Source organism: Notamacropus eugenii, chromosome 2 (genome assembly GCF_028372415.1).
Source record: "Notamacropus eugenii isolate mMacEug1 chromosome 2, mMacEug1.pri_v2, whole genome shotgun sequence".
In the NCBI taxonomy this organism is placed as follows: Eukaryota; Metazoa; Chordata; class Mammalia; order Diprotodontia; family Macropodidae; genus Notamacropus; species Notamacropus eugenii.
The window spans coordinates 382,945,005-382,966,721 of record NC_092873.1 but is presented as its reverse complement, the minus strand read 5'-3'; the positions used below and the strand labels follow the sequence as shown (position 1 = coordinate 382,966,721).

Genomic DNA, 21,717 nt, shown 5'->3' with positions numbered 1-21,717 from the left:
GCTGAGGAGCAATCTTTACAGCAAATAAGGACTCTGATAAAGGACTCATTTCTCACATATATAAAGAACTGAGTAAAAGTTATAAGAATACAAACCATTTTCCAATTGATAAATGATCAAAAGGTATGAACAGGCAGTTTCAGAGGAAGAAATCAAAGCTGTCTATAGGCATATAAAAAAGTGTTCTCAATCACTTTTCATCAGAGAAATGCAACTTAAAACAACTCTGAGGTATCACCTCATACCTATCAGCTTGGTTAATATGATAAATGTTAGAAAATGATAAATGTTGAAGAGGATGTGGGAAAATTGGGACACTAAAGCACGGCTGGTAAAGTTGTGAACTGAGTGAACCATTCTGGAGAACAATTGGAAGTATGCCCAAAGAGCTATAAAACTGTCCATACTGTTTGATCTAGCAATACCACTACTAGGTCTATATCCCAAAGAGATAATAAAAGGTGAAAAGGACCTACAAGGCAAAAAATATTTATAGCAATCCGTTTTGTGGGGAGATGCCCACTAATTGGGGAATAAATGAACAAGCTGTATTATATGAATCTAATGGAATATTATTGTGCAATAAGAAATAATGAACAGGCAGATTTCAGAAAAACCTGGAAAGATTCCTCCAAATTGACAAAATGAAAAGAACCAGGAAAATATTGTACATTCTATCAGCAACACTGTGCAATGATCAACTATGAATGACTTAGCTCTTCTCAGCAACACAGTGATCCAAGACAAGTACAAAACTTTCACAAAGGAAAACGCTATCCACATCTAGATAAAGAAATAATGAATTCTGAATACACATCAAAGCATACTCTTTTCACTTTATTCCTTTGCATGGTTTCCTTCCTTTTGATCTATTTCTTCTTTCACAACTGTGACCCATGGAGATATGTTTTAGATGATAGTATGCTTATAATCCACATCCAATTGCCTACCATTTTGGAAGAGGGAAGGGGAGGAAGTGAGAAAAATTTTGAACTCAAAATCTTGTAAAAATATTAATGTTAAAAATTGTCTTGACGTGTGACCGGGGAGAAAAATAAAATACTACTTTTAAAAGAGTTTAATGGAGAATCAATGTGAATTTTGAAATACCTTAGTATGAGGGAATCAGGTGGGGAGGAGGGAAAAAAATAAAGTTGTGAGCAAGTTATTGAGCTCAATGAAAAAAGATGGGGAATGACCTGGGGGTCTGTAGACAACAGCTTAACAGGATTTTGTTTGTGTGGTAGTTATGAATAGCATGAATCCCAAAGGAAGAGAAGTTATTGAGAAATGGAGAAACCTATAAGTGGCAATGACCAGTGAGTCAAGGACAATGTGTAAAGGTACGGTCAGTAGTAGAAAGAGTGACCAGGATGGTCATGTCACAAGGAGTGAACCAGATTTCAGTAATAGTAGATGGAAGGAGCAGGAGAAGAAATGCTTGAGATGAGGGGAAGATTTTTGCCTACGGAATAAGCATTACACAGGGCTTAATGGAAGGGATGGATAGAGTTACACTGAAACTTTGGGGTGGAGGTTAGAAGGCGATGAAAACAAAGAATCAGATGATAGGGATTTTAATGTGGTTTAGATGATGAACTACAATAGTTCTGAGTCACTGGGATGTGAAGGGTATGACCAGTTATGAGAATGTTCATCACTGAGTGGTGCATGCCTCTTCCCAACAGAGTTTGGAGATTGGGCAGGAGGCAAGTGCAATACTCTATAAAATACTGTAAAATCCAATAAAACTCACCCTCACTTTACCCATATTAAGTACCTAACTACATCAGGACCCCATTAGACCACTATATATGTTGGTCCATCCTCCCATATTGCTCCTGCTCTGTGTGAGTCTCTACACCACCCACCACTCTTCCCCCAAGCCACAATAAAATTTGCTTGTTGCACTTTCTCACTGTCCCAAGTGATGATATGGCTGGGCTCCTCCTCCTCTTCATTCTTCTTGTCCTCTTCCTTTTCCTCCTTCTCCTCTTTTTCTTCCTGCTCCTTTTCCTTCCTCTCTTTAGTAAAGTGAACAAAACCACCAAAAGTAGAGGGGAGTAAGAATTGTACAGTTATGTTAAAAACAATAACTGGATCCAGGTGGCAGCGCCCAGGTACTGAAACATAATGTGGAAAGGAAATGGAACATAGTGATGCACATTTTGTCATGATCTAGAGGCATTCCACTACTAAAAAGAGAGTGGGGGGGGGGGTCTGAATTACACAGTTGGATACAATTCTCAACCACTTAGAAATCAAGGAATTCTTCCCTCTCTTATGCAGCTTGAGATTTCTGATGACTATCAGGTGAGACAGCTTCATTTTAAAAGCTACTAGCAACAAGTCTAGAAGAAGGGTCTTTTGCAAAAGCAAATGAAAAAATGTAAACAATAGGACTGAACCCCAACCTCCCGGAAAATATTTTTCTTAGATATGGAGGAAATATAATCAAAAGACAGCTTTGATAATTTGTCAAATTACCACCCAGGTTATTTCCAGATTCTTTTGTCATTGAAAGGATGACAGCTCCCTGGGAAGGCTGTACTACTAGTACTAGTGTACTATTAGGAATAACTGGAGCAATTGCCTATTTGCTTCCCCACATTAATTTCTTAGCATTTTCCCCTCCCAAACCCCCACAGAGGTCCTTATTGAATCAAACCACACAGAGGCAGTTTGACTAATGTAGTAGAGGGGTAGGACACAGAAGAGAAACAATTTTTTTGAAATAAGAAAAAACAAAATGAGAAGAGCGACCATTTGTTCTCTTACCTACAACTATATATTATGATTCCTAAGATGATGATCAATGTGGGGAGAGATGTGGTAGGTTCAAGGGAAAGGGAAGGGACTGGCTACTGCTTGCTGTTGTGGATAGCCTCCTTTTACACCCTGGCTTTGTAGTGAACTACCACAACCTTCATGATTTTGACCATGGTCTCTTCATTTCCTTGGAAGTGCATGGTCTTGGTGGGTTTCAGATTCTTGCCCAACTCATACGTAATTGAATACCTTTGGGCAGATTCAGATCCATAACTTCTTCAGACAGACTCTTGTGATATTTGACACTCTCACTAAGGCTATTGCCATGGTCTACAATCAGAACTTACTTTCTTTCCTTAATCTGAGTAACAATTTCCTCATTTCCAAAGGGAAAGCCTTCCACAAAACCTTGGCAATTGTGTCTTTTGAGGTTTCACTGGAAGGTAGTTGATCCTCCTTAAGATCTGTGTAGATGAGGTCCTTACTGATGTTGCTATAGGAGGGGGATGGTTGACCTCCATTGGATGTTATGAAACACTGAAAAAGAGTCACCAGATCTTCACCTGACCCCTCATTATTCTTAATAGCCATCTCTGCTTTGTAGAAGTGTGTCAGATTCCCATAGTACTATTCACTGAGGTAAGAAGTCCCTAATATAGGCAAGTACATCGGATCAATGACATCTAACATTGTCCAAAGGATATAATTTGCTGTCTTCCGAACTATAGGAAAGAAGATAGTAAATTCATAACCAGTATCTCCCAGAGCTTAACCACTGTGCTTAGACTCCTGATTCCTAATGCTCAAGTTCAGGATGTACCAATTTCTGAAGTTTCAGGAGCTCTCTCACTGATGATCAGGATAAGATGATAAAGTCATGGCAGGATTCTTGTTCTCCAAACTGACCTCTCGGATATTGAACTCTGAGATTCAGGGGGTGGTTGGTTGGCAGGTCTTACCTGATTTTCTTCTTAGAAGCAAGAGCAATACAACTATTTTTTCCAAGTTTTTTACTCGGGGGATATAGAAACAGACTTTCCATATCGTTGCTATGATTCTAGGGCTTTGATGAGAGACCCTCAAATTGTGTACCCCTCAGGCTTTTCCTTTTTGCAACATGAGTGATGGATAAGGGAATTCTGTCTTTCTTTGTGCTGGGACTATGGTATTCTCAACTTTCTTAAGTCTATAGTAAGGCAAAATAGAAGAGTTCAGAATTTAGAAATAAGTAAATATACATACATGGAAAGATGCTTATTTTTTAACTTGTAGGTGGCAAAATCAAGAAAGATTAGAAACTCTTGGTTTAAATGATAGATTGAGATTTGTTTGACTAATAGTGCAGGAATCAGTTGCTTAGACATCTGTTTTAAATGATAAGAACAATAGAAAACAATTTAATGACCAAGTGCAGAATATGAGATCTTTAAGGGACAGTGACATGCCTGATGTCTTTGGAAAGAAATTTTCCTTTGTATAATTCTTCTCCCAAGATGGGGCGGTTTTTTTTATCTAAGCCTCCTAGGAATGGAGCCAGTATCAGAGTGGCGAGTATCAGAGTGAGTCATTGAGATTAAGTTCTGGCTCAGGCACTATGAATAAGGTAGGCACAATATCTCTATCTCAGATTCCTAGGCTTTTTCTCATTAGATATAAAGACAGACATGCCCATCACTACTTAGACTATAAATACCTGAATTTTTGCCTTTTTGTTCCACTCGTATTTCTAAATTCAAAACATTTGGAGATGGAAGAAAGCTTGGAGATGAACTGGTCCAATGTTATTTTTTTTTATTGAACTTATTTTTTTCAATTAACATTTATTTTTCAACATTCTTTTCCACAATACATTTAATATTTCTCCTCTCCCCCACTTCCTTCAAGGGAGTAAAAAGAGAGAAGAAAAACAAAACTTGTATAACAAAAATACACACCCAAGCAAAACAAATTCCCTCATTGGCCCAGTCCAAAAAATAAATGTCTCATTCTGCATCTTGAGTTCAATCTCCTTTTAGTCAGGAAAATTCATAGCATGCTTTACCACTAGTCCCCTGGATTCATGGTTGGTCAATGCACTCATCAGAGTTTTTAAGTCATTCCAGGTTATTTGTTTTTACAATGTTTTTTATTATGGTAACATATTCTCCCAGTCCTGTTCACTTCACTCAGTAGCAGTTCATACACACATATATAGTATCTATATATAGTACATAGTAGGAGTTGAATGGGGCAGCCAGGTGGTACAGTAGATAGAGGACCAATCTAGAGTCAGGAAGACCTAAATTCAAATGTGACCTCAAACACTTACTCCTGTGTGACCCTGAGCAAGTCACCAACACTGTTAGCGCTGTTTTCTTCATCTGTAAAATGATCTGGAGAAGAAAGTGGCAAACCACTTCAATATCTTTGCCAAGAAAGTAAATGGGGTCATGAAGAGTTGGACAAGACTGAAACGACTGAACAACAAGGAACTGAATAAATTATTGATTGATTTATTATGACAATAGTTTGGGGCATCACATTTTAAAAACAAAAATGGACAATATCCAAAGAAAGGCATCATGTATTCCAAATCTTCTTGTCTTTTCTTTTTCCCAGCTCTCTAGTCACATAGGATCAATTACCATCTCCATGCAGAAGATTCCCGAATTTACATATGCAGCACTCACCTTTCACTTAAGCTCCAGACAATACAACAACTGCTTTCTGGACTTCTATCTCTAGATGTTCCACAGGTACCTCAAACACAGCATGTAAAAATAGAATTTATCTTTCATTTTAAACTCGCCCTTCCTCTTATTTTCCTTATTTCTTAAAAATGACAGAAAATCTTCAGGGAAGTGTGGGATTTCATAGGACTTTGAAGCACATGTCCCTTGGGAAATGTATAACCTTTGCTTCTTCTTGTTATTTAGTGGAAAGAGAACTGGTCTTGGATCATAAAATCATAGATTTAGTCTATAAGAGAGAATAGAGGTCATCTTGTCAATTCCTTTTTGTGGAGGCAAAAAGGACTATGTTTAAGATCTTACGCTCCTACCAAAGTGATTTTCCTTAAGGCACAGGTCTGACCAGGACATCCCCATACTCAATATAGTCCAGTGGCTCCCTATCTGTATCAAATACAAAATCCTCTATTTAATATTCAAAGCTCTGTATAACCTAGCCCCTTCCTCTTCATGAATTCTTTGATATTGTTACTATGGCCTCTCAACTGTTCTGTGAACAAGATACTCCATCTCAAAGCTCGGGGCAGTTCTCTGGCTGTCCTACATACCTGGAATTTTTTCCCTCCTCCACTCTGAATACTGACCGCCTTGGCTTCTTTTTATGTCTTCAATAGAATCCCACCTTCTACAAGAAGTCTTCCCCAACCCTCTAAATTTCAGCATCTTCCCTCCATTAGTTATTTTCTGTTTATCCTGTAGATAGCTTGCTTGTATATATTTGTTTGCTGGTTTTCTTTTCCATTAGACTATGAGCTCTTTGAAGGCTGAAAGTTATCTTTTGTCTCCTTCTTTATCATTAGCACTTAGCATATTTTGGGCATATAGTAAACACTTAATAAAAGCTTATTGACTGAATAAGGCTGATTGGTCAGTTACTATCTATACGGCCTCTAAGCAAATCACTTAACTTATTTTCCTAAGGCGCAGTTTTCTTATCTATAAAACTGAGATAAGAGCTTTCACTGCCTACCTGATAGGGACATAGTAAGTAAAGTGCTTTGCAAGTTGTAAAGTGTTATAGAGATATTTTTGTTATTTTACTTCTAATTAAATTAGTTTGACTACATTCAACACGCACACAAATACCCACACACACATTTCTTGTGTTGTTTATATCGGGAAGGAGTATGCATAAAGAAAAGAGTGAAAGTTCTCCAAAATTTTCCTGGAGCTCTTCATGTCATAAAAGTCTATTAATCAAGGTTACATAGAGGCACACACACATACACACATATACACCCCTCTACTTTGTTATGTGACATTTAAAAAGTTTCAAGAGACATAATATCTGAGTAATTTAATCATTTTATTAATAATGCCAACACTTTAATAGAAGGATGGTGATTGGATCATCCCTTTCTTAGACCAAAGACAATCATAGCTGTGGGCTCAGAGCTTATATGCCCATTAGAAAAGACGTGTTACCAAGGGTGGTAACTAACTCTGATTGATTAACAATTAGTGAGAGAATGAATATTACAATAAGGGGATGGACCTATTCAAATGGACTTTGATTATATCATTTACTTCTAAGTAACTGGTGGGAAGATGAGGGGTAATATATGCAAATAATTAAATAACTTATCCTCACCCAAACCCAAGTAGAACACAATGGCTTCCCCAGATGGGTCTGAACAAGAAAGTTAGTCCAATCTATTATCAGTAATATTTTCAAGAAACTTAACTTTTGAAATCAGGACATTAGAAAAAGGAGGGAACTCTGAATCTCCCCAAATTATTGTTATTAAAAATTATTTCTCTCAGCTACCTTCATAGGATAATTTGAAGTACAATCCCCAAAATGTCTCTGCTTTGGGCCCACCTATGATGTCTGAAAATTCTAAGTTTCTTTAGGTTAATTGTTTTCTCTTTTCTTAAGTTCCTTTTCTTAAAATAAAGATACTCCAGAGGAAAGTCACACATTCAATCATTAATACGTCAATGTAATCAGCTAGAGTTTGGAGTTGTGATAACTTTAAGATATAGCCAATGAAAAAGGCAAACCCAACCAAAACAGGAGCTGAAGCTAAGCAAAGTTTGACCTACTGTACTTTAGTTTGGTAGAAGATAGAGCCCCTACAACCTTCAAGTTCTCATACTAGGCCTCCTCATCTTCAGATTGAGTACTCCTTAGACCAGCCATCACTTTAGCTCCCTCCACACCACTCTTCCTGTTGCCAAAGAGCATACCATCAGTTCCCAGAGGTTGCTGGTTTAATTCCCCAGTAGCAGCTTATGCATTCCCAACATTCCAGTAGAAAGCAGAAGTTGCTGTCTTTGGGGAAATCTTCAGAAGATAAAGATGGATTTCCAAGTGATAGAGCTAGTTTGCCAAGATTAGGGCTATCATTTAAGCATTAAAGAAAGGTGGACATATTTATGTGATGCCACAATTTCTAGGATCTCAGATCCTTGCTGTACATACCTCAACCTTTGCAAAAGGCATAGGCTAAAAAACAAACAAAAAAAGACATAGACTAAAAACAAAAGGCATAGGCTAAAAAACAAACAATAAAACAAAACAAGCAAAAAGTAAAACCAAACAGAACCAGTTATACTACAGGTTTCAGAGTAAATACCTTACTCTCTTCTTGGTGCTGACCTCCAATAGTAACTGCCCAAAATGATTTGGTTAAGACACCTTTATTATGTAGCATCTTAATCAGGGCATTCTTCATGTCCTTGTTTCTCAGGGTGAAAATCAGGGGACTAAGAAAAGGTGTGATAAGAGTGTAGGGGACAGCTATGAGTATGTCATCCTTCTCTGTAGTCTCTGGCTTCAAGTAGACAATGGAGGCAAAGCCAAAGTGGATGATGACCACAGTGAGGTGGGAGGCACAGGTGGAGAAGGCCTTCTTCTTCCCCTCAGCTGAGGGGATCTTGAGGACAGTAGAGAGAATGAACATATATGTAAGAAATATGAATAGGAATGTCCCCAGTAAACCCAATACTGAGATTACTGTGACAATAACCTCTATGATAGCACCATTCAGGCAGGATAACTTGACCACAGCTCTCATGTGGCAGAGGAAGTGTTTTATAAGGTTGGGGCCACAGAATGAGTCTGAAAAGATTAAAGTGGTCTGCACTAAGGAGACAAAGAAGCCACCAGTCCAACCTAAGGCTACAAGATAGACACATATTTTGCTGGTCATGAGTACTGGGTAGCGGAGAGGATTGCAGATGGCCAGGAACCGGTCATAACCCATGACTGTCAGAATGATGCAGTTGGTGCCACCAAGACCATGGAAAAAAAACATCTGGAGTCCACATCCCAGGACAGAAATGGTCCTACTCTTGGTTAGCAGGTCTACCATCATTTTAGGAACAATGGCTAATGTGTAGCAAGTCTCGGAGAAAGAAAGAGCACTGAGGAAGAGATACATGGGAGTATGGAGAGCTTGGTCTAACAAGGTGAGGGCCATGATTGCCAGGTTGCCAGTGAGGGTAAGAAGGTAAAGAAAGAAGAAGAAAACAAATAAGAAAACTTGCCACTCTGGGTAGACAGAGAAGCCAACAAAGACAAATTCTTCCAGTAGAGTCTGGTTTATTCTCATTGTTCTCAAATGCTTCTGAAAGAAACAATTAGTCACAGATTCAATCAGCTTTCTTTTTACCTACAATCTCATGGAAGGGAACTAAAATGCTGATAATCTAATATACATTTCCCTTTAGATTAAAAAAAAATGTATATGATTTGGGAGCTAATTTCCTGGCTAAATTTTGTTTTACTCAGGTCAATGTAAAAAAAAAGGTATTTTGGAGGGTATCTCTGATGTCAGGTGGTGGAAGAAGGGTCCAAAACCATCCTAGGGGATGGAAGAAGCAAGCTCTGGGATTCAATATTAAGTATTAAACCTTCCCTATCACATGTATTCCAAAACATTTTTAGGCTATATGAAGGTTAAAAAAAGCCAAAGACAGAATCTCATACAATCACAATTCATTAATCAATTGCATAATAAATCAGCATACTTTAAGTGAATATTGTGTGCCAGACAGGATGCTAAGCTTTGGTGATTCAAATAAATGTAAAAATAGTCCCTGTCATCAAAGGGTTTGGATTCAATGGCCTCTAAGGTCCCTTATAGCGATGATTCTATGATATTGGTTCTCTAAGATTTCAGATACAGACAATAGTTCTGTATACTTCTCTTCTTTACAGGTGTGGGGAGAAGGACATATAATAAAGGTTCATGTAGGAGAAAGATTCTTAAAAGAAAGGTAGAACTTTTAAAAGGTGGAGATGATAGACTCAGGGAAATTCCAGATAGATGAAAAAGTAAGCAAAGTGGAAGTAGGACACTGTAGAATATATTTGAAGTGTTCCACTTTGGCTAAAGTTTGGCTAGGATATAGATAGAAAAGTAGAAGGAAAGAAGAGTGGCTAGGTAAATGAGAAGGCTTGTAGAAGATCTCCAATTTCAGGCTAAGGATTTTAAATGTGGTTTGTGGGTCACAGAGTTTTTAAGCAATGGGTGACATCATCAAAGTTGTTATTTAGAAAGGTAGCTCTTAACAATGGGAGGATAGACTGGAAAATGGAGAGATTAAAAGTAGGATTAAGCTACTGCAATGGTACAGATGAGATGCAATGAGCATCTGAATTAAAGGAATGTCACTGAAAGTGGAAATGAGGGGGACACATATAAGAGTTATTGAGGAAGTAAAAGTAATATGACTTGGTAAGTTGTCTGATATGGGAGATGGGTGAGGTGAGATGAATAAAATATGTCTTCAAAATTATGATAATGAGAAACTAGAACAATTATATTACTAATAAACAAACAAAAAAAAGAATTCCAGTGTGGGGGGGAGGAAGAGATGACTTTGGTTTAAGTTAAAGGTGCTGTTGGGATACCCAAGAGCAATATTCATCAGGCAGTTGGAAAGGTGGGGATAAAGATTGGAAAAGAAGGCAGAGCTGGAGATATGATTGTATCCATGACACTAGTTGAGATAATCAAAGGGCAGGAGGGAGAGGAGAAAAGAAGAAAGGGAAAGGGACCATGGGACCTAGGAACAGATCTAAATTTTGGACACAAGAAGAGGAGTAATAATAGTTTTGAGGTGTACATTGCACTTTTCTTTCATTATCTAATTTGATCTTCACCACACATTTAGGAGCTAATTACTCCTGGTATTGTTATCCCAATTTTAAAGATCAGAAAATGATCCTCAGAGAGGTTAAGTGACTTGTCCATGGTCAAATAACTAAAGAGGGTTAGAGGCAGGATTCCATCGAAAATACTATTTTTCCTAAACCACCCACAGGCAAGATAGAAGAGAGGCAGAGAGAGAGAGAGGGAGAGGAGAGAGAGAGAGAGAGAGAGAGAGAGAGAGAGAGAGAGAGAGAGAGAGAGAGAGAGAGAGAGAGAGAGAGGACAGAGTTGTATTATAGGAACAAAGGAAAGAAAAAAGACCAGTAAGTTGAAGATAGTCTGTGTGTCCAGTGCTTTAGAGGCCAAGGAAGATGAGAATAGAACTTTTGTTCTTGGAGACTAGGGTGTCTTAGAGGGAGCAGTTTCAGTAGAGTGGTGGAAACAGAAGACAAAATACAAGTTTTAGTACTGAGTGGGTGATGAAGAAATGAAGACAATGAGGCCAAGCTACTCTTTTGAAAAGTTTGTCAATGAGAGGCATGAGAGACAGAGAGGCCTCAGTCCTTTCTGCCCTGTAATATCCCTGGAAGGGTAGCTCTAGAAAAGTTTAGGGACTAGATAAAGGTGATCTAGACATGTCAGCAGGAAGAGGGCATGTAGCCAGTAGAAAGAGTAATGCTGCAGAGTGGGTATCTGATGGAATAAAATTCTTGAGAAGGCTAGAGGAGGAGGAATTGTGGGAATGGGGAAGGATTAGCCTAGAGGCAATGTGTTAATAATGAAAGAAGGATTAGCTTGGAAGTTTAAAGGAAATGAATCCTGACTATGATCTTCTAGCCCAGGGATTCATGGCTACTTCTTCATCTTCAATGTCCTCACCTACAAAATGGGCATAGCATTGTTTACCTCAGGATCACTGGGAGAAAAGTGTTCTATGTACTTCTTTTGAGCTTGCCATAAAATAATTGTTATTTTTTTTTTGACAAGGAGGAGAGCATCCCCCTCTTTCAAAATCGCCACCCTCTTCTCATAGGGCAGTAGAATTGAATATAATGCCTCCATCAAAGTCCTCAGTATGTTACTCAAAAATCAATCAATCAACAATTATTTATTAAGCCCCTGTCAGGCATTGTACTAGGTAAAATCCAGGTATGTTTCCCATCTTTGTTAGGATAAAAAAGAAAAAAATGAAGCATTGTCTTTTATTCTTAGTCTTTCAGACCTTAGGGTCTATTTTGATTATTGGCAGTGGGGGAGGGGCTCAAGATCAAACAAGGATATATCATATACGAATTTTTGCTCTGGGATGTGAAATGCATCCCTGAATGACAGATAGTTGTGTAGCAATAGACTTACCTTTCAAGTTACATTTCATTCAGTCCAATATGAAACTTTTCCTGGGAATACTTTTACTGAAAGCTCTGGCTCACAAGTTAGTACATAAATGCAGGAAAATAATCGGCAATATAAATAGTCTATGAATAACCCATCAGGCACATAAGGTAAGTCTAAAGAGAGAGAAGACAACTGTGTTGGTTAAAAAAAAAATTGACCCTCTACCTATGTTCTGCACTGGTTAAATGTTAAAATAATCTGCTCTCCAAGGGGGAAAAAAAGCACACAGGACAAACTTTTAAATTTAATTTGCATCATTAACATTTTCCCCATCCCTTTCTTAAACCTAAAAAATTAACACAACGATGAGTCAAACCCTCATTAATAATATTTGTAGATTTCCAATCTGTAAAAGATCACACTGAAAATTTAACAATGGCTCTCAAGAATTTATTTGAACTGGCTACAGTATACCCCTCACTCAAAAGCTTGTTCTAACTAATAGTGAGAAGGAAGGGAATAAACGTATTTGTAGAACCTACTGTGTGCCAAGTAGAGACTGTTATTTTCCCTACTTTACAGCTGAGAAAAATGAGGTAAACAGAGGTTAAGTGATTTGCCCAGGATCACACAACTCTTAAGTATCTAAGGCCACATTTGAACCCAGCTTCTCTGGATTCCAGACCTCGCACTTTTTCCACTGTGCCGTCACTGCCCCTATTTATTCCTAATTAGGCAGGTGACAAGGATACCATCTGTTTTTCCTCTACATGATCTACAGGAAAAAGCAGTGGACTTGGAGTCAAGTGACCTGAGTTTATCTCCTTTCTTCCACTTAATAGCAATGTGAGATTGAATAAATCACTCACTTCTTAGGCCTCATCTGCAAAATGAAGGGATTGAACTAGATAGTTTCTAAGGTCCTTTCCTGTTGATTCCATCTATCCTTTTATTCATTGGTGATTTCCTCCCCTCATTTTGAACAATTTTCTTCTACTCACAAAGAACAAATGCTCCAATCTCTTCCCTTTAATTCTGATGAATTAAAGAAGACTCTAACTGAGCTTCTTTCCATGTATTTCTTTTATCTTGGTCATTTTCCCACCATACAAATCACCACATGCCATATAAATGTCTCCTCAATCCTATAAGCATCTCCATTCAGATTTCCCAGATTGCTTTCGAGGGGGCTATAAACTGCTTGGTCACAGGAAGAAATGAGGCCCAGTTGTAGTAAGTTCTCAATAAAGCCAACATAAACACTCTATAAAACTGTATTGCAGAGAATAAGGAGAACCCAACATTCCCACCTATGATATCAAAGAAATGTGGGTTGGAGGGTTCCCACTGCCCAGTGGGAGCCACATCCAGAGTAACCAAATGGCATAACTCACAGGAATGTACCAAAGACTATAGCCAGAAGCCTTAAGTCAGTCTTAACTTTGGGTTTTAGGGGACCTGAAAGAAGAGTATTAAAGCATCAGTGGCAGATTCTGGGAATAGAATATAGTCATTAAAATAGCTTGATGTGATAGAACGAACACAAGATTTAAGTCAGACCACCAAAGTTCAAATCCCTCCTTGGTTCTTTATTGACTATTTGACCTTTAAAATTAATTTTACCTCTGGGTTTTAGCTTCTTCAGATGAGGAGGCTGGAATCAATAATCTTTAAATTCCTTTCCACCTCTAATTTCTATGATACTGATCTCTCACTTATTCATCTGATTTATGGGTTATCCTCAAGAAAGAGTGATTCTCAAAACAGCTCTTCTCTGATTGTTTCCATATTCCTGGGAGAGCCTCTCCCATGGCAGAGTGTTTATACCACGGATCTGGAATTAGAAAAACTTTTGTTCAACCCTTGTCTTTGAAACTTACTAGCTCTCTGACCGCAAGAAGCCTTTAAACCACATCTGAGTCTCCAATTTCTCCTCTGTAACACACGGATGGATAGCATGTACCTCTCGTGATTGTTGTGAAGATCACATTAAAAGTAAGCATGTTAAGTGCTTTACAGACTTGAAAGCAAATAAATGTCAGCTGTTATTATTATCATTCTTTTGAATAAGCTCAAAACTGACAACCAGAGGAGCGCAAAGCTTATTCCAAGAGGTAAATTTTTCTCCCATGTAAATGAATAACCACTGAAAGCAGTGCAGTAATAAAGGACACTATAATTCTAGTGTGACATCTCCATCAGTCTATGATGATGACAACCCATATGTGACTCACAGAGTTGTTTAATGCTCAGGAACAATAATGAATTGCCATGATCACATAGCTATTAGTTTCAAAAGTGGAATTTGAATCCATATTTTCCTGACTCCAGGAAGAATCTAACACTTTTTCCACTTTATAACTGTACCTCATATAATTTTATGACAAATAAAAATGACCATTTTAAAAATTATTAACTAATTTACATTATTTTATACTATAACTCTTTTCTGATTCCATAATTTATGCTTGGGAACAAAAGAGTAGATTACATTGCACTTCACATAGAATAGATTCCTACCTGAATGTACTTTATTCAAATATCTTAAAGTTCAGTGTTTGTCAGAATCCCATTTCTACTGGTCATAGACAATGTCTTCAAATCCCTTGTACTCACTCAGGAGAAAAGTCAACATCGAATAATTTAAATAATCGTGTGGGTTAGGGCAGAAGAGTGTTTTCTTCCTAGCTAGGAAGATCTTTGCTGTTTTGTATCAATGAGACCTGATGTTCTCCAGCTCCAGGGGTTTGGGAGTTAAGGTTTCAAGGTCCATCGGGAACTACTATCCTCCTCTCATCAGAGGGAGCCAAGGAAACTTTCTCATCCAACTTTGTAATTTGCTCTCATTATTTCCAGTGTTTTTCATATCATGTGATTTAGGGTGCACAGAATATCCAACTCTATCCATCCTTTACGGGCCCACATAAGCTGTTTCCAGTAGTTCAGACTTGTTTCATAGCAAATACCTTATGTTCATGTATCTCCTCTGTCAGGATCTCTATAAAGACTTCTTATTGCCCATCGCACTGATAGATTATTTGATTGGTTGACTGATTAATTCACTCATCAAATACTCAGTATTAGTATATATATGTAGTTTACAGTGCTAAATACTGATAACTCAAAGGTGTATGGTGCCATACATCTCTAACCTCAAGTAGCTTATGGGCTTATGGGAGATAAGATTGCTACATGAAAAATCACATAAGGAAACAAGAGCATATGCAATAAGGTAGACTTTACCATCATAGTCCCTGGTGGGCTATATAAGGAAATAGAAATGGAGTTTAAGAAAAGAGGATAGGAAGAGTATTTATATCAGATCAAGAATATACAGAAAAGGTCCATGGTGGTAGCAACCCAATTTTGAAGACAGTGAGGAATTACTCTCAAAATATGTGAAAAAGCGTTGATAACAAATTATCAAAATGAATAAGTAAATATGAATAATTCTGGGCCCATCTAACCTACTTTCTTAACTCTATAAAATATTTATAAGAGTAAGTTACATATATACTAAAGGTATCCCTGATGAAGACATGGAAAGTGACAAGGTTTTGCTAAGACTATTTATAATTAATATATTAATATATAATTATATAGATACATAATTATAATTAATTAATTAATATAATTTATAATATATTACTTTTGGTTTTTTATTATATTATTTATTACATAATTACATATTATAATAAAAGATAAATATTTATAATCAGATAATTTAGTCAAATAATTAACTAAAAAGATACAAGATGCAACTGTATTTCTAGGCTGCAACTTATTTTTCTAGCCTAAATGGATATTGGAAATTACTCTTCCTCCCGCACTCTAGAAGCCAATCAAATTTTCCTTTTCTCTGCTTCTCTCACATTATGCTCTAGCTCCATACATTTGTACTGGCTACCATATGTGCTCGGAGGGGAATCTCCTCTTACCTTTGCCTCTCCTTTGAAGACACAACTTGAGCATCATCTTCTTCATGATGCCTTTTCTGATTCCCATAATTGCTTGTGACCTCCCTCTCAAACTACTTTATATTTTTCTGATAATTACCTTTATATTTACATCATAAGCACATATGTGTGCATATATTTATATGAATGTGTGCAAATACATATATGTGTGTATACATATATATGTTTCTTGTTGTTGTTATTAACCCAATTAAAACATAAGTTTGTTGAGAGTAGAGATTATTTCATTCTTTGTAAGTGTGTAGGATCCCCTAGTGCTTAATGTATTGCTTGGCTCAAATCAAACACTTAAAAAATACTTTATAAAAACACTGAAGTGTCTAAATATAGGATGGAGGCCCAAGCATGAAAAGGCTTTACTATCAACTTAAAGGTTACTTCTTTCCTCAGACTCCAGCTCCACTGACCAGATTCTTCTCCAGGAGGGTGCGGGGGAGGCTTACTTATATACCTAATTTGATATAGCTGCCAAAAAAAAATAATTTAAAAAGGCCATGTTACTCTGCTTTAATTACTCTGATTGATTTGCTGACTTAAAAAAAAAAACTGATTTGGTACAGAAAATGTCAGTTCAAAGTCTTTTTTCCAAAAGAGTATCTTGCATGCATGTCTCAAGATCATAGTAGATTCTTTGAAAATTCAATAACAGAGATATGTTTGTTTGATGACTGGTTATTAACATCACGTGAAATGTGAACAACTTGAAACAGATGATCACCAAAGGACTTTCTACTGTCATAGAAGATATACAAGATGAAATCCCAATGAAAGAGGAATCAATTATAAATGCTGATATTTTCCAGATATTCCCATTTTGGGATGATACTGTGTTTACTGCATCAAGACCTGAGTTATTGTAGAGTTTTCTAAATAAGATACTTAATCATTCAAAAGGGGTCAATGTAACTGGACACATTATTAAAAAGTAAGTGGATGAAGAATGCCTGCTGTCTAGATTATGACATGCAGTTACATGGGCCAGATTTATAGGCAGTCTATCCAACTATACATTAGTATGGACAGTTGGCATTCTTTATCCACTGGAGACTGACAATGAACAGGGTCCAGAATAGAATAGAAGGAGGAAAATAGACTGGTTTACCTCAGGGAAATTGTACATGCACATGTTTTTATAGATTAACAAGTTTCTGCCTGAATCAAAGGCCCAATTTTTTTAAATAATATCAGTAAGCTTCTAATCAGAATACAAGGCTATAAGGCTCTGAAAAATTAAATCTGTGGTTCATTCAAAGACAAATGGAGAGGAGTATAATGGGCAGGAATAGTTTACAACTAAAAAATCCACAGGAGAGCCTACAGAAAGATTGATATTCCTGGCACAAAGTTAAGTGCTTAATTAATGCTTTTCTCCTTCCTTCTTTCATTAAAGAGATAGATAGGTCACAATGAGAGTAAACCACTTTGGGTTTTAGTGATATCTGTACATTGTTATAAATATTGAAGAAGAAAGCCTAAACTTGTTAAATATACTTCGCCCTGCTTGGAGGATTCTATTTCCTCCTTAGCACTAATCTACCAAACATCCTGTTACCACAGAGGTTAACACTATCCTCCCAGTCCCTTAGGCTCACAATCTAGGAGTCCTACCTCACTATCTCTCACTCCATCTCCCTTATTCAATCCATTTTCAAGGCCTGCTAATTTTATCTTTGCAACATCTTCAGAATACATCCCCCTTCTCTCCAATGACACTGCCCTCACTCTAGTGCAGACCCTCATCACCTCACATATAGACTATTACATAGCTTCCTGGTGGGTCTACCTGCCTCAAGTCTCTCCTCACTCCAATCCCTTCTCCATTCTGCCATTAAAACGATTTTTTTAAAACACAGGTCTAACCACATCACTCCTTTACTAAATAAATTCTGGTGGCTTCCTATTGCCTCTAGGTGTTCGGCCTAGAGGCCAATGAGCTACCCGAGTCTACTCACCTTTCGCAGGTCTTTAGAGGCCAACCAGATAAATGTATTGAAAGAAGAGACTTTCCAGAGTCAAACAAGGGTTAGGCTTTATTCAGGGTCTTAGTTACATATCCATATGCAGGGTGAATTTTTCCTCAGGAGAGAGGAATTCTCCTCCTCCCAAGGGGCAAGGATCATACAGCAAGAGGATGGGAGTGGAAGAGGGGAGGGACCCTCTTCCCTCTAAGGGCCCTGCAGCAAGAAAAGCCGGGGACTCCACATCCAGAAGAGAACCTTCAGGCTTTCCTGTCCCTACTTAAGCTCTCCCTGCCACATAGTTTGCACATGAATATCATGCATGCTCTCAGCCCCTAGCTAATTAAAAACAGGTGTGCTCAGACCACGGACTAATCTCAAGGGTGGGATGTTCTCCCCAGCAAGTTTCCCATTGAGAAGAGGTGGAAATGCACGAGATGGCCCGTGTTTCACGCCTCAATCCCCAGCTGTTCCATGGGGGGCCTCGTGAGATCTCTGAGGTCTAGAAGTCCTCACTTTTACCTGCCCGAGACTGTCCACGTGAAAACTGAGCTTACACCCCCAACATCTAGGAACAAATATAAAATGTTCTATTTGGCATTTCAAAGCATTTCATAACCTAGCCCCCTCCTACCATTTGAGTTTTCTTTATCTCATTCCCCAATATGTATTCTCAGATCCATTTACACTGGCCTCCTGACTGCTCCATGAACAAGATATTCCATCTCTTGGATCAAGGTATTCTCTCTCCCATGCCTAGAACGCCTTCCTTCTCTGCTCAGACTACTGACCTCCCTGGCTTGCTTTAAGTGCCACTAAAATCTGACTTGCTCTAGGAAGCTTTTCCCAACCTGCCAAACTCAGTATTTTCTCTCTTTTAAATATTTCTTTTTTATCCTATATATAGCTTGCTTTGTATATATTTGTTTTCCTATTGTCTTCCCAATTAGATTCAAGAAATTTAGGCATTGGGGGAGCTTTGTAGTTTCCCATAGACAGGCCCGTTAATTCTCCTCTTTTATTGTGGGCCCAATTTGTTGTCAATTTACAGTATTTTGAAATAATTTTGATCATTAAGAAACAAGTCAGGGATTTGATTGCATAAAATAGCTAAATCAGGAATGACTTACACATTAGTAATGGGTGATTTATTACCTGTCCTTTAAAAATATAATCAGTTTCATGCTTTTGTGATATTATGTCAACTTGTAATGGCCATCAACTTTTGGTTCACTTTCAAGGACAGTGGGAATGCTAGGTGGTACAGTAGAGGCCTGGAGTCAGGAAGACCTGAGTTGAATTCCTGCCTCAGTCACTTAGTAGCTGTGAGACACTGAGCAAGTCACTTAATCCACTTTGCCTCAATTTCCTCATCTGTAAAATAAGCTGGAAAAGGAAATGACAAAGCACTGTAATATCTTTGCCAAGAAAACCCCAAATGGGGTCACAAAGAGTCAGACATAACTGAACAACAATAAAGACAGTACTCGTGATGCACAGGTCCAGAGTTCCATTGCGGCCTACAAGCCCTTAATCTCTCATTCTTTATGGCTGGTTCAAATTTAGCAATAGTTTTTTTTTTCATCATTCTCCCTGTATTTGTCTTCCTGTATTTGCCTTCCATTGGCAATTGAGAGGTTCAAACTCAAAAAATGAATAAAATAAGGGTACTTTTTAGCCATTCAACATTTTTTAACATATTTTAAAATTTCATTTATTTATTATTTATTTAGCATTTTTATTTTTATTTAAATTAAACATTTAATCAATTGATCATTTAAATTATTTATTCATTTTTTAAAATTTAACAAAAGAATGGAAAGGATATTCAATGAAGATACAACAATGATTTAGTAGCAAAGAGCTCCCCTCCCCTGGACCTTGGTCCAGGCAGAAGTGTGGGATGTCTTGTGTAACAGTGACACTTATGTGTCAACCTAAGAGGAACCAGCTTCTTGTATTCTCAGCTTTTAAGCCTTAGTTGATTGGGAAGTTTATTGCGGTGACTCAAGCCTTAATGACCTGGATTAAATAAAACCTGAGGATGGTTTCATTACATTTTTAGGGAAATCTGGTCATGTGTCAGGATCACACCTGCCGCTACCATGGATCACAACCATAGTATTACATGTTGCTTCTATCCTACTTATCTATTCTCTGTGCCTGCTTTGGAGTCACTGAGTATCACAGTATCTTTGTATTTCTTGACTTTGAATTCCCCAATATTCTGGACTGACAGAGACTGGGTAAAATCCAAAGGTTTACTGCAAAGGGTAATTTTTTTGCTCAGGTTCATTGCCCCTACTTAACCTTACTCAGGAAAATCTCTAATCTATTTATAATATATTCTGTGTTCTAAGTTCTCCCTTAAATGAGCAAAAGAGCCCCAAGTTTCCATTCATGAACTTAAGGTGTGATATGAGAATTGATATGGGACAATCCCTTTCTTCACCAAAATTCAGGAAGCTCAAAAGGCTTATAGCAGTCCACAAAGTGATGCGTGTATAAACAAAGTTCCATATAGAACACTCATATAGCCCATCACATTCCCCAAAAGGGATCTAAACTTGGTGCTATCATAAGACTAACATCCTAGTGTTCCAGGAAATGTCTTTTTTCACTCCCTTACTCTCTTAGCTCTGCAAGAAGAAAATGACACAAGGAACTAGGTAGATGGGTCATCTTCTACTTTGTCTGAAGAATATATGGCAATGTGAAATAGCCTTCACCTTTTAGAAGGTCTGGTTTCCTGGCTCCCTGTACTTTCAAATTTGAGACTCTAATTTAGGCTAAGGGACAAACACATATTTGCATTTTATATGAATTATTTTTTCAAAATTTCAAAAAAGTGTTGTGAACATAAAATACATTTTAAATCTTTATTACTTAGAGTTTGCTTTTGTTTAAAAGTAGATGATAAGATAAATGGCCAAGGCATACGAATAGGCAGTTTTCTAATGAAGAAATCAAAACAAGGTATAATCATATGAAAAAATGCTCTAGATCATTGTTGATCAGAGAAGTGCAAATTAAAACAACCTTAAGATATCATTTTACACTTACCAGATCGGCCAAAATGATAAAAGTAAAGAGTGACAAATGTTGGAGAGATGTGGAAAAATGGGGACAATAATTCATTGCTGGTGAAAATATAAAATAATCCAACTATTTTGAAGACCAATTTGGAATTATCCCCAAAGAGTTATTAAACTACCTATACCTTTTGACCTGGCAATACCAGTATTTGATCTATTTCCAAAGACAATTAGAGAAAAAGGAAAAGAACCTATATGTTTTAAATGTTTATAACAGGTCTTTTTGTGGTGTAGGAATACTCTTCAATTGGGGAATGACTGAACAAGTTGCGTTATGTCATTTTGATGGAATACTACTGTGCTATAAGAAATGATATGATCAATGATTTTAGAAAAAATATGGAAAGACTTGCACAAAACAATGAAGAGCAAAACAAAGAGAACCAAGAGAAGATTATATACAGTAACAAGAATATTGTTTTAAGAATGGCTTTGAGTGAATAAGTCATTTTGAATATTATAAATACCCAAATTAAGCATGAAGGACATATGAAAAAAGATGCTATCTTCATCCAGAGAAAGAACTGATAAATAAAAGTATATGTGGAGTAATTTTACATATGGAAGAAAAAAAGAAATTTACATGATAATATTATTGTTTATTTGAAAGGAATAACAAGTTGTGCATAGCAGATTTGCAGTTTCATGTATAATCATCTTTTTTATTGTACCAAGAAATGCTTGTTTTATTCCATATGTTAAAAATAAAATTAAAAACTCTAAAAAGTGTACAATAAGTCTAACTTGTAATT

General features: G+C 37.2%; 1 protein-coding gene and 1 pseudogene across 1 annotated transcript; both read right to left on the bottom strand.

The window, feature by feature from the left end:
* Nucleotides 1-2,891: 2,891 nt before the first annotated feature.
* On the bottom strand, nucleotides 2,892-5,855 carry LOC140523098 (phosphoglycerate mutase 1-like; annotated as a pseudogene).
* Nucleotides 5,856-8,050: 2,195 nt separating this feature from the next.
* On the bottom strand, nucleotides 8,051-9,055 carry LOC140523097 (olfactory receptor 10X1-like). Its single transcript, XM_072638155.1, has one exon. It carries the CDS (start codon nucleotides 9,053-9,055, stop codon nucleotides 8,051-8,053), a length of 1,005 nt encoding a protein of 334 aa, XP_072494256.1.
* Between the last annotated feature and the right edge of the window lie 12,662 nt (nucleotides 9,056-21,717).

Excerpts from the sequence above, each read along its gene's own strand:
- LOC140523097 (XM_072638155.1), bottom strand. The coding sequence starts at position 9,055 with ATGAGAATAAACCAGACTCTACTGGAAGAATTTGTCTTTGTTGGCTTC.